The 17,294-nt window shown below is 45.7% G+C and overlaps 1 protein-coding gene across 1 annotated transcript in view; it reads left to right on the top strand.

Annotated features, from left to right (window-relative positions):
- The first annotated feature begins 577 nt into the window (after positions 1–577).
- Positions 578–17,294, top strand: part of Hsd17b2 (hydroxysteroid 17-beta dehydrogenase 2) — a 30,479-nt gene continuing 13,762 nt past the window's right edge. Inside the window, exon 1 of the mRNA XM_042671451.1 lies at positions 578–842. Within this exon, the coding sequence (XP_042527385.1) occupies positions 578–842 (265 nt within the window). The remainder of the gene's footprint in view (positions 843–17,294) is intronic.

The raw sequence follows: 17,294 nt of genomic DNA, 5'->3' as shown, positions 1-17,294 counted from the left end.
AGCGGTGAGTGCAGATGTCAGCAATCTGTGGACACCGGCCAGATTGGGGATCTAGGTAGGTAGATTCTAGACCGATAGCCCAGATTTACCCTCTTCCTCCCTCCCTCCCTCCCTCTCTCTCCACACACACACACACATGCACGCACGCACACACACTGTCTCTCTCACACACATATCAGGAAACAGGCAGACACTCTGAAGGGGGTCCAAAGGCAAAGACTGTCCTCTTACAATTTCCTTTCTGTCATTTATCCAACTCATGAGTGATGAAAACACGCACACATGCAAGCTGGACTTGTGGGCGAGTCCCAGTGCGTGCTGTGTGTGCAGGGTGGTGGGAGGAGGAATGAGCAACTAGGAAGTGCGCTGGTGTTTATATTGCAGTGTGCACTGTTTAAATCACCCACTGGGAATAGGTGTCTGTGCGATTATCCTTAATCCATGCTCATTCAAAGGGTGTCAGCGCCGCTTTTGTTCCCTCCCCTCCCACCTCTCCATTCATACAAACACCGCTGCCTCCAACTAGCCTTTGCCCACTCCATTCCCCGAGCAAGAGAGTGTACACAAGTCGTGGAGAATGAGCATGCTTTCCTCTGAAGCTGTGTGTCTCTGTCTGTCTGGCACCGCAGTGCTGGGTTGCTTAGTGCTTTGCAAATGCAAGTGTTCAAGGCCTTTGCAGAGCTGGATGCTGTGCCTGGCCGGCGTCTGGGGAGGGGCTTGCCTGCTCAGCCTCCCCTTCTTCTGGAGTTTGATCCTCTTCTCCTTGTCCTGCTTTCTTCTGCACACCTGCACAGCTGACGAAGAGCTGCTACCCGCGGATGGAAAGGCCGTGCTGGTGACAGGTAAGCAGACAGGGCTACAGCGAGCCCACAGGACGGGATTTGCTCTTCTCTTTGCTTCAGCACGACTCTGTCAGGTTCGCCTTGAACATAAAAAAAAAAAAAAAAGTTAGCATGGAGAAAATGAAAGCATGTAGCCACAGCATTTCTTAGGGTATTGCCTTGATGTGATCTTTTTATTTTTATTTTTGGGTGGAGGGAGAGGACTGTCTGGGTAAGAGGCAAAGTATAAGGTAAGCTGCCAATTTCTTAGGAATAAATATGAATAGCACGTGTTTTATTACACCTGGGAGCACTCCACCCATGTCTTTAGGTTTAAGTGCAGCTTTGATGTGAGATTCAATGTCTGATCGGATTCTCAATCTGGCCATCTCCTGTAGGTCTAAAAGAAAGCTCGCAGGACCCAGTCTCTCTGTGCCTCTCTGGGTCTCTGGGTCTCATCTGTGCGGCAGCCTTTGCCTGCTGGCCACAAGGAGCCTGTGCCCTGTCGGAACCTTTTCTGTCCAAGTGTTGTCCTGACATATTACTCTTAATTAGATCAAGTTGTCAGCGTGGCCAGCAATTGAGTTGCTCATTAGCTGAGCTGCCAATTTTTTTTTCTCCCTTCTTTTGTGTTTCATTCCACGGAAAGTGTGAAGCCAAATTAAATTCCTTTGAGTTGTAAAACAGGTTTGTTTAGTTGAGGAGTTTGAACTTGGAGAGGGCTTTAATGAGAATTACACAGAGTTGTCATAACCCAGAATGGTCTGGTGAGATGATGAATTTCAGACTTCAGCAGAATCTTTTGCTGGGAGGTTTTCCCGCTTTTGACCGTGACCTTGGGGAATGAAGGAGGCATTAGGTGTGGTTGGAAGAAAATCAGGAATCGTGACAATTCACAGAGAAAGATGATTTTTGTATGTTTTTGACCTTTTTGCTCTAATCCAATAACAAAATTCTTTCATGAAATGAAATACAAGTTGGTGCTTGCTGGAGTTTTGAAAAGCTGCAGATGATGAGCTCCTTTAAATTAAAAAAAAAAAAAAGTAGACAATTCAATCCCTGGGACATTTATCTGCATGAATAGCTGGTTTCATGCACCTGGATTCTTGCTTCTGGGAGCTTGGCTGGGTCTTTTACGGGGTCCCTACAATCCTGATGACCTCCCAGAGCATCTGGAGTGCAGATATAATGGATGTGTGTGGCCGGTAGCAAGCACCACACAAGAATTTCAGAGTCTTTCTAGGTCAGACTCAGTTTTTGTACTTTTTCAGTAGCATGGAAGAAAACAGAACAATTCAGCATTTCTCCAAAAAGAAAATTAGCCATGCCATGATGGAGACTCGGGGTCTCCCGGAGGTCTGGTTACTCTTAGAAAACCAATTCCAGGGCTCAGCACTTCTATAGCTAATTAATGAGCATACTTAATCCCAGGATAAACTCAGGCAAACCTTGGGGTTTGCAGGAATCCACACTTGCTTGTTTATCTCCTCAGTGCTTTTCACCCTCTGTGCTTGAAGCTGGAACGATGTATTTAGACTTATAAAATATACATCCAGCTCAGAGAACCCACGCAGTCTTTGTGACTTTTGACTGTGTCTAAAATCTAAGATAACCGACTTAGTTAGGCAACTCAAGCCCTGTGACTAATCCTGAAATGAAATGCTTAGCAATTAAAAGCACTGAGAATGAAGACAAGAAGTACAAATAGTTGAGGGTGACTGGAATGTTACCCCTAGGTTTTGCTGTCATCTTCACCCTGGAAAACAAGGCTCAATGTTCTCCTGAAGTTTCCAGACCTTTGTGAATAAACTCCTTCAATGAGACTAGAAACTTGTTTAAAACAAGAAACAAGCAGAAAAGAGAAGAAACCACTTGGAATTTGGAAAGCTTCCTTTCCTTTTGGCATGTGCTACATACATTGGTACACATTTTGGTAGGGCAAGGGTAGGCAAATAAACATGAACGTGCATATAAAAAGTGAGTCTTGCCAAGTGCTGGTAGTTCATGCCTGTAATCCCCAGCTACTCAGGAGACTAAGATCTGAGGATCATGATTCAAAGCCAGGCTGGGCTGGAAAGTCTGTGTGACTCTCATGTCCAATTAACCACCAGATAGCCAGAAGTGAAGCTGTAGTTCAAGTGGTAGAGTGCTAGCCTTGAGCAAAAAAGCTCAGGGACAGCGCCCGAGCTGTGAGTTCAAGCCCCAGGACCAGGGAACACTCATACCCATTGTGCAAATTGCTAGGAGGTTAAGGGAAGAGTTTGGAAACAGATAAACAAAAGGAAGGAAATTGTTTATAAAGGAAGTAGCTTGTGAATAATTGAAGCAGAATACGTGGATGTTTTTCTGCCCCTTGATTTCTATTTTCTGCAATGTCATTGTATAATTTATATCATACACACACTTAAAAGAGAGTTAAAATTTAATGGATTGAGTTGGTTTTAGTTTCTATTTAACCATGGACTCAGGTGAAGGACAATTTATAAATATAAGTAAAAAAAAACAAAACCAACTCAACTTTTGTCCTTTGAGTCTTTTTTTCATTTTGCGAAGGTGTTCAAAGCTCGTTTGCCTCCAAGACAATATAATTATAGTATTCATGTGCAGAGTGTTTGAACATGTGTTTGTCTCCAAGGTTCTGGAGGCTAAAGTGGCTGTTTGATACATTAAAAAAAAAAAAAAAAAAAGACTGCGAAATTAATTGGCATGATCGCACAAAACATTTCAAGCTTAATACCAAGAGAAAAGCCTTGATAGTCTGGCAGGTGTGGGTTTGGATCTCAAATGTTCCCTGCCTAGGGTGTGTGTGGGGTCCCCCGAGGCTGAATGAGATCAAGACTGGGGTGACAGAGATGTATTAGGAGGGTTTCCCAGCCAAATGGACAGGGAACGGGGAGGCCAAGTAAGGACCGCAGGGAAGTCTTTGGGGGGTCACCTGGGCAGATGAGGTGGCCCTGATTGGGAGGTAAGGGGTATAATCTTGAGGACATTGCATCTGTCAATCATCAATCATCAGTTAAGGGCATCACAGCTGTCAATCATTAGTTAAGGTCAGCCTCATCCCCTTTCTATGCCCCCTGGTGGTGGGAGGGAGGAGAGGACCCTCAGCCTCCATAAACACTTCAGCCTCCCTCTGGGATCACTGGTGGTGGTTTCAGAGATTAAGTGGGTGGATCTCCAAGGGTCAATGCACAGAAAAGATGGTCGAGGGATCCAGGAACCATCTCTGTGTACCTAACGCTAGCCGTACTCAGGTCGTTGGTACTCAGCTTGGAGCTTTTTTTTTTTTTTTTTTTTTTTGTCGGTCGTGGGGCTTGAACTCTGGGCCTGGGCGCTGTCCCTCAGCTCTTCAGCTCAAGGCGAGCGCTCTACCACTTGAGCCACAGAGCCACTTCCAAGCTTGGAGCCTTTAGGTTTGTTTTCTCCTCTGTACACTGGAGGTGGCATTGGCAGTAAACACTAACTGGGGATGCAGTATGTGCCACTTACCTTCTAGAAGCAATAGGAGCAAGTGGTCGAATCAGAAGCTCTCCTATTGCTTTCCTAGGACTCATGTTCACTGGGGCTGGACCTCCTTTATCTGAGATTACATAGGATCCGTCCTTCTCGCCCCCCTCTAAACATTTTGGGAGGGGCGCAGCCCACTGTACTTTTCCACTCACTCTGGCCCTCCGGGGCTTTCTCAACTGTGGTGTGATAACTGCTGATTTGTTGGCCACAAAGCTGGAAACTTCAAAATTCAGCGGGGAGGACACTCCTGACTCAGGCCGTGTGTGCATTGTGGGGGGGGGGCGCAGGAGGCACTGGGGGTGAGGGAGAGACTCTTTCACTGCTTTCCAGCCAAAGTGGGGGTGCTGGGAGAAGGGTCTCCTTAAAAATTAGTTTTCTAGAAAAAAAAAATAAGAGGAAGGCATTCCAGGCTTTTCAGTTAAGCATCTACCATGCCACACCTAGCTCATGACATCAGGGACTTTTTAATGGAAAATTTCACATCAAGATACAACTGATACAGAAAAGCAAAGTGTTTTTTGTTGTTGTTGTTGGTCATGGGGCTTGAACTCTGGGCCTGGGCACTGCCCTTCAGCTCTTCAGCTCAAGGCATGTGCTCTACTTGAGCCACAGCACCACTTCTGGTTTTTGGAGTGGTTTATTGGAGATAAGAGTTGCATGGACTTTCCTGCCTGGGCTGGCTTTGAACTATGATCCTCAGATCTCAGCCTCCTGAGTATCTAGGATGACAGGCGTGAGCCACCACACCAGGCAGAAATGGAAAACGCTTTAAGTAAAGGTCTTTTATTTATTATGCTCTCAATGAGGAGTAAAAGGAGGATAGCGACTCCTGAGAATCATTCCATAGTCCTTTCAAGGTCTAGGAGTTGGGATGCCTCTGGCATCATCTTGAGATTTGAACTCCTTTGCCTACAACATTAGAGTAGTAAATGAATTGACATTGACAGTAGACTAAGAGAAATAACCTCTCTGTGCTTAGCATGTGTGTGTGTGTGTGTGTGTGTGTGTGTGTGTGTGTGTGTGTGTGTGTGGCTGGTGACCAAGTCAGGGTCTCTCATTGAGAAACACCAACCCCTTTCCATGCATTTCACATGTGGTTCTCACAACCTTGATAGTTTCCCATTTTGTGAACTGATGGATGTGACCTACTAGGTAGCAGAGATGAGATGCCCCTGACACCCGAAGCCGTCCTTCTAACCATCAGCAGCAGCAACGTTGTAGCTGCAGTCAGTACTGGACCACAAAGTCTCCCAAGATAACATGTCTCTACTCAGTCGGCAAGGATGTACTGGGCATCTGTCTGGTGCAGCCTTGGGCAAGTGGCTGGATATAAGGGAGGCATACTAGGAGCAATGAAAGGAGGGCATCATGGCCAGGAATAGGGCCTCGTGAAGAGGTTGATGATTTGAGAGATGCCATACGCTAGATTTGACCTCAGAATTGCATTCGAAAGCCACGGAAGGTGATTCAAGTAGACTGTCATTTGTAGTTGGAAATACGGAAGTAAAAATGACTGAGCAGAGTCCTCGATACTGCAAGGGGGGGGTGGGATGGCTGTGACATTGAGTCAGGGCCGCCCCCTCCCTGCCCCCTCCTCTCTCCTCCCCTCTCCCTTCTTCCACGCCTGTAACCCAGTCTGTCAGGGTTTTTGTTTGTTTGTTTGTTTGATAGTGCTGGGGTATTGAATCCCAAGCCTTGAACATACTAGCCACACCTCAGTCTTATCAGATTTTGTTTTTAATAAACACATACTCCTTTTTTTTTTTAATCATGAAGCTTATGCTTTCTCTTAACTCTCCACAAGAAAGCATGAAAGGGTATTGTTGAACCTAGGCAGTTCTGTAAGTGTGAATGGTGATTTTATTGGGAGTTGTAGGTGCACCGTTTGATTGGAATGGAAACTTGCCCAGCTGTGTTATGAGCAGCCTGAGGGCAGAGGCAAGGTCACTTCTGTGAGCTTGGCATTTTTCTTAGGTTGAAGCAGGTTATACCCAATACAATGAGAATGAGTGAATTATGAATGTATGAATGATGTTGGTGAAATGTCCTACACCCCCCCCCCCCAGTAATTGGATACAACAAATTGTCCAGCTGCCCACTTACTTAATCCTTGTCTCTGCTGTCTTTTTGTGATGGTCACCTGCAACTCCAGGCCTTAGCTGCCGTCTCTGGGTTTTCCTATCTCTGGGCAGGCATTGTCCGGAGTCCATGTCTTTGGCTCTATGTTGTATCTGTCCTCGGCTCTTTCCCCAAGAGTGCTCCATGTGACTGTCCTCGCGGCTTGCATTTTTCCTCCCTGTGTCTTCTCAGTCCTGATCCTTTATTGTGAGTTGTCATTGCAGTTTTTCTGCTAGAGAGACAATCCAGGAGGCACTGGATTTGGAACCTTTGCTTTAGGTAAAATGTTCAGAGGTTTTCTTTTCCTTTTTGCCAGTCCTGGGGCTTGAACTCAGGGCCTGGGCAATGTCCCTGAGCTTCTTTTTGCTCAAGACTAACACTCTACCACTTAAGCCACAGGGCTACTTCCAGCTCTTTCTGTGTATGTGGTACTGAGGAATCAAACCCAGGGCTTCATGCATGCTAGGCAAGCACTCTACCACGGAGCCATATTCCCAGCCTGTTCAGATGTTTTCTTTCTTCCTGAGCCCCTCTTACCCTACAGGGTTGGAGGAGGGCAGGCCATGCTGTTGATGGTTTAATTTCTTATAGTGCTAGGGAATCAAATAACATACAGGCATCTCTACCTTATTATTCAGAACCTGGCATAAGGTTGTGGTGAAATTTGGGGAAGGTAGCTCTTGCCCAGAAGGGTTAAAAAAAAAGAACTGTAGTTGATAGTGTGGAAAGAAGATTCATGATTTCACCGATATTGATCGGGCACTCTGTGCCAGCTGTTGGAAACAGAGACAAATAGCATGTGTCCATTACCTCTAATAGACGTAGAATGCAGTGTGGGAGATAGATAAGAAACAAGGATATGACAAGGAAATGCAAGATCTGAGAGGGGAGAAGTGGGGAGAAGCGAGAGGAGGGAGGAGCATGGGAGACTGGGCGCAGGTCATGAATTGGAAATGCAAATCACCACTTAGAAGAGAGTCTTGATGGATGATTCACATGAACTTCTGATCATTTGAGTGTGATGGGAGGGTCTTCGTGCTGCAATGTCTGTCTTCTTTTCCCCTGACTCCACCAATGACCCAGCAATGAACAGCTCACCGCACCCAACTGCTGGTTTGCTGCAGAGCCTGCTGCACCCAGGGCCTCCTGAGCAGAACTCTTACCAGCGTCCGTGTGAGCCCCTCATTTTGACTGTCTAGCTTGCGAAGCTAGTGGGGGCTGGGTGTCCCCAGTATAAAGCTTGGTGTCCACACGGGCTCCCTGTGTGCAGCAGCTGTTTCAAGCGAGGAATACTGTCTCGGTGCAGAGGTCCATGTTTATAATCCCAGCTACTTAGGAGACAAAAACAGGAGGATTGAGAGTTAGAATTCAACCTGAATCGATTTAGTTTCTCAAAATAATAATGATGGTGATGGTAAAGAAGAAAAATAAATAATAACAATAATAATATAATATTAACAAGCTGGAGACATAAATTAAGTGGTAATGTATTTGCTTAGCATGTTCAGGATTCTGAGTTCAATCAAAATAAAAAAAGTAGCGAAGGCTATGGAGAATGAATCCTAGGATGTGAAAATGGCTATTACTACTAAGAGAAACAGTAGTTCTTAAGAAATTGAGAAGGATCTGACTTTGAGAAGTCAGATTTTGCTTGAGAAGTGTTGAATCCAACAGGCCAGCCTTGGATCCAGATGCCCAGGTAAAGTGAAGAGAGGCTAACGTTCAAGAAAGAGCTTAAGACTAGAGAGAAAAATAGGCAATTTGTCCACATAGGCAGGGAGGACAAAGCTCTGGAAGTTGAGAAGGCATCTGAGAGGAGAGTGTAGGCAGAGATCAGGGTGAGGAAGTGGGCTGTGGCCTGTGTCGGGAGGTGGAAGGTGGTACAGGGTTTCACGGAAGAGCCTTATAAACAACCCCTGACTTGGAGAAGAGATTGAGTGGAATGAGGGGAGATGGGTGGATTCCATTCCATGGGGTGCTGATCAGAGAGAAGTGCTTTAGGGAAGGGTATGGGATGGAACATCAAGGCAAAGTCATAGTCAGCGACGTTATCAGGACACTCTGAAGTTTCGAGAATGCTATGCGGAAAGGAAGGAGCAAGCTGGGAAGTTATCTCTAGGCAACAGTAAGATCAAAAGAAGCCGTTTTGGGGAGGGGAGAAATTTGGGCGTGGCTTAGACATTAAAAGCAGGGGTTGACTGTGAGAAAATGATTATGCTAATTAATGAAGTAGAGCAAAACTAGAAGCCACGAGAATCTCATCTCTTGCTCTAGTTGGTGTAGGGGACAAAGGCATTGGGAGGGGATGGGAGGGAAAAACTGAGAGAGGGGGAGGGAGGGGAGGGAGACATGGCTCACATGTACTCTGACTCATGTAACTGTAACCCCTCACCACAATAGCAATAAAATAATAAAAACAGAAAGGCAGTTTGCTTATCAGTGGCTTGAAGAGGTAATTGCACATTGAACTCTTATCTTGAAGGCCCTGCCAAGTTCAATTAGATCTGGCCAGCTGTGTCCCTTTCATGACCTTTATCAACATTCCCTATGAATAAGGGTTGGTCTAGTGCCATCTTTGCCCTTGACAATGGTTCTTCACTGGCGATAAGTCCTCCTAAGAGAATGTCTGGCAATGTCTGGAGATAATTTAAGTTGTCATCGTTGGGGTGGCTACACCTACTGATGAGGCTAGGTTGTTGCCTAAACCTCTGAACATGTACATGGCAGTCCCTACCTTAAGAATTTCCTGACTTTAATGGCCAGTGGCTCAGAGTTGAGGCACTTGGACTTATCCCATGAACTCCCTAGACTGGGAGCCATTCATGTTTTGACAGAGAATTCAGTCAACCACTGAAGCAATGGAGATAGAATTTCCCACAGACACAGAATAGAGAGAGCTCATTGGGTAAAGCGGGAAGGTGAAGCTTGGTTGTGGACACTGTGTGTCCAGGGATTTTCTCCACTTGGAGGTAGTTCCTCAAGTCTCATTCAACCTACCACAGAGGCCTGGGCACCCCGTGCTAGAGCTCAGACTTGCTCGTTTGATGTAAGGCGTGTACCTGGTGTTTCTTTGGAAAGCCCTCATACAGGTGAAGCTAACATGCAGGCCTACACTGCAAATAAAACCACTGCTCCAAACTTTGTATAAGCAATTGTTTTCTCCAGTGCTGTGTGTCTGCAATCGCAATGGTGTGCTAGGCATGCAGGTCTGACTTAGAGGGCTGAGCTCTTGAGTTGGGGCCATTTCCCCTCTGGGTCTTCCATCTTGGTAGGCTGTACCATTTACTTCTAGACAGAGACTAGAATCCCAAGAATTACCTTTAGTCTCGGTTTCCTATTCATCTGTTACTTTCAGAACGCATCTGAATACATCTTCTGCTTTCTCTGTCTCCTGCCTCTCATCTAGCCAAATTTGCCTTTGCTTCTTCCCCAAGCTGGCCTCTGGGATTCTACTTTTAGCTATTTAACCCATTCTCTAGGGAGCATGCTGAGTGTCTACGTCCCTTCAAGTGTCTAAGACCCTTCAGAGCATTTCACTCTTGAGAATAGAAATCCAAACTTCTGCTGGAGACCAGAAGGCCCTGCAAGATCTGGACCTCGGCTGTTTCTTTCACCTGGAACATGCCCCGCCCCCATCCTTTCATAGGGCTGACCTTTTCACCTTCAAATTTTCACCTACATCAGAGTTTCTCACTCTGGGTGCTATTGCCATTTGGATTGGGAAATTCTCCACTGTTGAAGGTATTCTGGGCATTGTAGGGTGCTTAGCAGTCACCTTCACCTCTATTCTAGAATGCCAGGAGGACATCATTCCCCAGTTAGGATGATAGGAAGGTCTCCAAAAAAATGTCAAAGGTTCCCCCCACCCACACCATCACGTGTGAGTGAAAACTACTTAAGTAGTGCTTTGATCGTCACGTGTTTAAGTCTCCGGCGAGTTTTCTCAATCCCCAGATCCTGCTTGTTACAGCCATAGAACTCCCCCTCCACCCCCTTGAAATGACCTATGCAATTATCTGGTGAATGTCAGGGCTTTTATCACCACCCCCTCCTCTGATTTCATTACCTTGGCTATTTCACTCAGTTCTGGCATACAATAGTGCCATTCAATAGAACAATAGTACCATGTCATTGTGCTGGCTGGCGGTGATACTCAGAGCCAGGTGGTGCTCAATAATTATAGCTGTGCACGCCTGAAGGCCAGCAGGCAGCGGCCGGCTGCCCAGGTGAGAGTGGGGAACTAGCTGGGCAGAGAGGAGATGAAGTTGGGAGGCACCGCATTCCAGCGTCACGGTCCTGCTGCCCGGGAGCCATGTGGCCTGGGAGAGCGGAGGGAACCTTATAGAGCTTCTACTCCACAATATGCCGAGTGGCAGTACGAACCGCGGAGGGTTTCACTTGCTGTGTAGCCTCTCCTGCCGGCTCCCAGACCCAGGGTGGTTTTGGCTGCTCTTCCAGTGGGCTCTTGGCTCCTGGCACTCATCTCCTGCTGGGCTCCGTCACTGCCAAGGACAGGTGCACATTGTATTCTCAAGTGGAAAGTGCCAAGCACATCATTAAAAAATTGCAGGAAATGATCTTGCTGTAGTATGACCAGGGGTCAAGTTTAGTTATAATTCAACTATATGATAGCATGAAGTCAAATAAAGCAATTCTCCAAGGGCAGTTTTCCTTGGGGAAAGAGGCCACGACACGCCCTTCCGTGGTGGATTATGGGACCAGGGAGGCTAGGGTCCCCTTTGCTCTTCTTTTTTTTTTGTTGTTGTTGTTGTCAGTCAGTCGTGGGGCTTGAACTCTGGGTCTGGGTGCTGTCCTTGAGCTCTTCAGCTTAAGATGAACACTCTACCACTTGAGCCACAGTGCCACTTCCAGTTTTCTGGCAGTTCATTGGAGATAAGAGTCTCCTGGACTTTCCTGCCCAGGCTGGTTTTGAACCATGATCCTCAGAGCTCAGCCTCCTGAGTTGTTAGGATAACAGGCATCAGCCACTGGTACCTGGCCAAAGTCTCCATCTTGAAAGGATATCTAGGTAGAAAAACCATCGAGAAGTCTCAGAGGAAGTTGGAGAGATTGGAAGAAATCTTTCTTCTGGTTGTGGGATATTGGAAGATATGTCCATCTTGCAGGTCTGCATCAAAGTATGACTCGTAGACTCATCAATTAAGAGCAAAGAGCAAAGAGTCAGAAGGACCAAAAGACCCAACTAAACGTGTTTGAAGAAAGCTGAGCTTGTTTAGAGGCGTTCCTATGTCCCATCTTTATAATATAAGCTAAGCATGCTTGGACTATTCCCAGCTGCCAGTCTAACCTTTCCAACACACACTTCTCCATCTCAGTCTAAGCTTGCCCCTGTGTCTGCTGTCCTGTATTTTCTCAAATGATATCCTTAAATTAAATATGCTTAGGAATGTGCTTGACCCTCAATATTTATGTCGGTGCTTTCTTATATAACTATGCATGGGTTTCCCAAATAAAATCCCCATGCCTCCTTTGGGTAGAGAAGGTGCTGCTCTGGAAAAAACTCCTGTACGCACCTTACCTACTACAGGTAATACATCTTTCCTCACCCTTCAGGGAAACTCAGAGGAGCTGATGTCATCGTGTTTAGTCACCTTTGTGCCTTCAAGAGGCCTACTTTCCTCCCCCGAAGATTACAGTGCAGTCTTTCTGGATTCTTCCTTTTCTTCTCCCTGTAGGGCTTGGAAACAGATCCTGACAACCTGCCTGCAGGTATCCACTCTCGATCCCTCCCACATTCATTATTAAACATTCTAATTGCATTTGTATGTGTGTGGGTGAACTTGAACTCAGAGCCTGGGCACTGTCCCTGAGCTTTTGTGCTGAAGGTTAATGCTCTACCACTTAAGCTACAGATGCATTTCTGGCTTTTTGGTGGTTAATTGGAGATAGAAGTTCAGAGACTTTCCTGCCCAGAGTTGGTTTTTCTACTTTGATCTTTAGATCTCAGTCTCCTGAGTAGCTGGGATTATAGGCATGAGCCACCAGCTCTGGGCTTTGCATTTTCTTTATAACAATAACACAGCAGCAGAAACAACAAGTCTACTACACTAGGAGAAAGTGTTCATTCTACTGCTATTTCCTGGTCACGTAAATATTTTGCTCATGCTTGGTTTGCAGGGTCATGGTCATGATTTCTAGGTCTCAGCATTCCATTGGTACTGAGACTAATCACAACTCATTGATTAAAAATGGTTTCTCAGAGCCGGGCACGGCTAGCTCATGCCTGTAATCCTAGCTACTCATTAGAGTGAATCTGAGGATCATGGTTTGAAGTCAACCTGTGCTGAAAAGTCCTCGTGAGACTCTTATCTCCAACTACTCAAAAAAACATGGCTCAAAGTGGTAGAGCACTTGCCTTGAGCAAAAGTGCTTAGGGATAGTGCCTAGGCTCTGAGTTCAAGGATAAGTGACCTGAAATGCAAAGAAAAAACACCAAACTCCATAGTATTTGAAGCCGGGAAGGTCTGGAGGAGGCTCATGTACCAAACAGACTAAGGTGCACTCTAGAGAAAAGAGGAAATAAGTGAAGTGTTACCAATTTTCCCTCAATGAAGAACAGAGATGGAAAATCAAGACAAGAAATACCAACATAACCCATGATGAATTTAGCTTGATTTGGGAACATCGGTAGGCGAGGACTGGACTGGGAGCTCCCACTGGTAGTAAACCCCCTGAGGTCGGGAAGTTGGTCCATCTTAGTAGTTATTTTTACCCTCAGCCTGGAGCTCCATGGGGAAGAGAGAAGCTGAATGACTAATGAGTGGCTATGGCTAGGGTCTAAAGGTGTTGTAAACAAACCGTGAGACCGTGCACAGAGGAAGCTTGACTTGGTGTGCAGCAGCCCTTGGGAAGAAAGCTTTGTCTCAGGTTGCTGGGAGCTAATATAATACTAGGTTACTAGGTGTACATATACCTAGTGTGTGTGTGTGTGTGTGTGTGTGTGTGTGTGTGTACCCTCCCCTTTTTCAGCTCAGAAAGAACTCTGTGCAGAAGTAACACAAGAAGGAGCTTGAATGGAAGGAGCTTAACCTCCAGGGGATGTAAATGGAGAATGGATTCCAGGAAATGGAAATAAGAATTTTTGGTCTTGTTTGTTCATCTTTGGTTGTATGGGGTTGGGGGGAAGGAGGCGCACAGAAATGTAGAGATAAAGGGTGAACAAATGCAGCAGTGGTACTCACTAGACCCTATAGCAGGGATTGGAGGGAAAAGCTGGAGAGAGTGGAAGAAAAGGTGTCATTGTCCACCATGAAATGTACTCAGTACGTGACTTAGGAGACGGTAACACCTCTGTTCATCACCTTTATAATTACAATAAAAATTCTAAAAAAAGAAGTGGGGAATGGAATGCGATTAAGCGAAGTGAGACACTTCCCAGCAGGCTCTTGAGAAGCACCTTTTCAAGGTTAATCTCAGAATCAAGTTAACCTTGAAACTTAAAAACAAGAGTGAAGATTGGCAACGTGTACAACAAGTCCTTAAATGCTTCATGTAGACTATTATTCTTTCTGAGCGTTGTCCCCATAGGTGGAAATTCTTCTCCTGGGGATGGGCCATGAAGCACAGATTTGTTCAGACTGGTAGTTTGGGCAACAGACAATGAGACTCACTCACTTCTCTTGTCTGGAGTAGGGACTGACCCGTAGAGCTTCATTCAACAACAAAATGCAGGGCTGTCCCAGTAGATGGCAGGCATTGTGCTGTGGGCTAAGGATTCAGGAGCTAAAGCAAGATTCTTGCCCTCACTAACTTGCATTCTGGTGAAGAGGCAACTTTAGCAACGCATAGGCCAACAGTGAAAGAAATCCTGAGGTATCCTAGACAAGGCATTGAGGATAATGTCTCATATATCACAAGTGCTCAGGAAATGGTGGCCTTTAGTATAGTTTTTATTACTCAAGTTATGATTTGCTGCCCAGATGATCCCTTTAAAAATCTTTGTTCAGAACTTCCTGGTGACATGTCATGACTTGAAAGCCATATGTGAACTGGCCTTGCACCAACTCTTCGGCTTTACCTCTATTTAATCTCTTCTTTATTTATTCTGCTCTGTCTGAAATACCCTCCTAAGCTCTCTGATAATTATGTTCCTGCTTATGACTTCTGGAGCACCTATCTGGTGTTGACAGTGTTTGATTACCTGTATGATTTTTCTTTTTCATGACTAGAAGCTACTCAGGTTTTTATATTATTCTTTCTTCTTGCAAGGGACTCTATTTGTTTCTACCAGCACGTACCCTCCACAGCCCAGCCACACGTCTACAGGCTGAGTGCATTTCATTCAAGAGACCTGGTCCAAAAAAATTAAAAAAGCACACCCAAATTTGCATTATTCACAACCTGCCTAATTAAAGACTTGCCCCAACAAATCATGGGGAATGCTTCTGCTCAGCAGTTAAATAATTTAACTTGTTAAATTATTTAAAAGTCCCTATGTGGCAGTAGCATAAATACACTCTGAAACTATATCATTCTTAACTCTTAAAAATTTATGGTAGTTTCCCTTTCCACTTCACATATCAGTCAGGACTGCACTTGTATTTGTACAATTAAGTGCGATTTCAGATTCACTGCAAACTTGCACAAATGGGATACTAGTACCCGTGCTCGCTCTACATGGGTGGGTTTCTTGGCCAGTAGAAGCAGAATGATCTTAAAGGGCATTGCTTAAAGCAACTCGGTATTTACCCAACGTCTGTTGGGATAGGCATTTAGTTCCACAAGCGTATGTTGGGATGTATCTATGTCTAAATCATTTGTCTTTATCCCTATCATTTCTATATAATCCCTATCAGTTATATCTACATGGATATTGGCCTCGGGTGAAACGTCCGTTTTGGTACTGGAGTTTGAACTCACAGACCTGAGCCTGCTTGGCTGGTGCTTTACCACTTGAGCCATGCTTTGCTTGTTATGTTGGAGATGGAGTCTCGTGAACTTTTTTGCCTGGGGCTGGACTTGAATCGTAATCCTTCTGCTCTCAACCTCCCAAGTAGCTAGCATTACAGCATGAACCACTGTTAGCCAGTTGTACACTAAATCTGGAGCACTCTAAATCTTCTAACGCCCTTCCCTGTTCTAAAGGCACTCATATTCCTGAGCCCTCCTAAATGCCTGTTCATTTAACACATGGTACCTGGGCCTTGTTCTCAAAAGTAGTATTTCATCTCATATATGTGTGTGTGTGTGTGTGTGTGTGTGTATCTATGTATATATATATATATGTATTACCTTATAAATTCATTGCCAATTTCAGTGCCAGTACCGGGGCTTGAATTCAAGCCCTGGATCCTGTCCCTTTGCTTTTCACTCAAGTCTGGCACTCTACCACTTGAGCCACACTTCCAGGTTGTTTGGTGGTTAATTGGAGATAAGAGTCTCAGACTTTCCTGGCTGAGCTGGTTTCAAACTAAGATCCTCAGATCTCAGCCTCCTGAGTAGCTAGGATTACAGACGTGGACCCCTGGTACCTGGCTGTACTCCAGCTATTTGTACCACATCCATGTCTAGGTCAAGATGACTCTGTAATGCCCTGGCTGTGGGACTGAACCTTCTGTGCCTCCATTTCCTCCCCTGCAACCTGAATAGAATAAAATTACCTGCACCTCTCCCTACCCTTCAGTGGCTGGGTAGGGAGTCTGGCTGACATCATGTGCTTACACATTTGAGGCTCGTCCACTGATAGTGATGCCTATGAACTCCTCTGGCCTCTTAAGAGGCCCCAGCCTTTTCTCTAGGTTCCTGGAGTACACAAAGGTTCTCTGACGCCAACAGGGGTTGGCTCCCAAGCCTTGTGCTTTCTCCAGGCCCCTGACCCTGCACAGAGGCCAGTGCCAGGACGACTGCTCATCTTTGCAAGTCGGTGTCAGCGTTAGCGCCAGCACTCTGTCGCAGTCACTTACTACCTGCAGGGCCTCGTGTGAAACACTCTGTCTTGGCAACGGCCCCAGCAGCATAAGAGGAGAGTAGGATCCGAACCCGACTTCTGGGCTAAAGACATGCTCAAGTGATACAGTGCCTGCCCAGAAAGTACCAGGCTAAAAACAAACGAACTCTAAACTTTTCACACGAGGAAGTGGCGGCTGCAGCCAGTTCTGCATGCTTTTCCTGAGCTTGTAAGCAGCCAAAAGGCAGGCAAGCAGCCTGATTCTTTTTGTTTTTGTCAGTACTGGGACTTGAACTCAGAGCCTGGGCACTATCCTTTTTGCTCAAGGCTAGCACTCTTCCATTTGAGTCACAGCACCACTTCCGGCTTTTTTCGCCATACTGAGGAATCAAACCCAGGGCTTTATGCATGCTAGGAAAACACTCTACCACTGAACCACAACAGCCCCATTCTTAACCAAGATGCCCAGCAGCCTGGCATTAGGGGCAAACTCTTTGTCTATTGTTATGCTACACATAGTGTCAGTTATAGAAAGAGCCCTCAAGTCAGCATTGAAACAGCTCCACTAAGCACCACACAGACACTAACCCATTCCATAAGCCCATTCCACAGACCTGGAGTCTGAGCAGAGAGGCAGGCTGGCCAGGCAGGAACACAGAATCAGGCTCAAGCGCAGGCCTCTCACCATTGAACACAAAGCAGATGGTTTCTTGTAAGCTTTGGCTTTATAAATTCACTGCCAGTTCCAAAACAACCTTCTTAATATGGATGGTGTGCTAGCCAGGATCTGGTGGGAGGAGGGAATCCTTACCAAAGTTAGGATAATAAAATATGTTTATTGAAATTGACCAGAAGGACAAAGAAGTTCAACTAGTCATTTGTAAAGAGTAAAGGAAGGGTTTGGACACGCTGGGTCCAGCCTTCTTGTAAGGTGGGAC

Source organism: Dipodomys spectabilis, unplaced genomic scaffold (genome assembly GCF_019054845.1).
Source record: "Dipodomys spectabilis isolate Male_0828 unplaced genomic scaffold, ASM1905484v1 ptg000628l, whole genome shotgun sequence".
Classification (NCBI taxonomy): Eukaryota; Metazoa; Chordata; class Mammalia; order Rodentia; family Heteromyidae; genus Dipodomys; species Dipodomys spectabilis.
The sequence above is the reverse complement of the archived record's forward strand: the minus strand, read 5'-3'. Positions and strand labels throughout refer to the sequence as shown.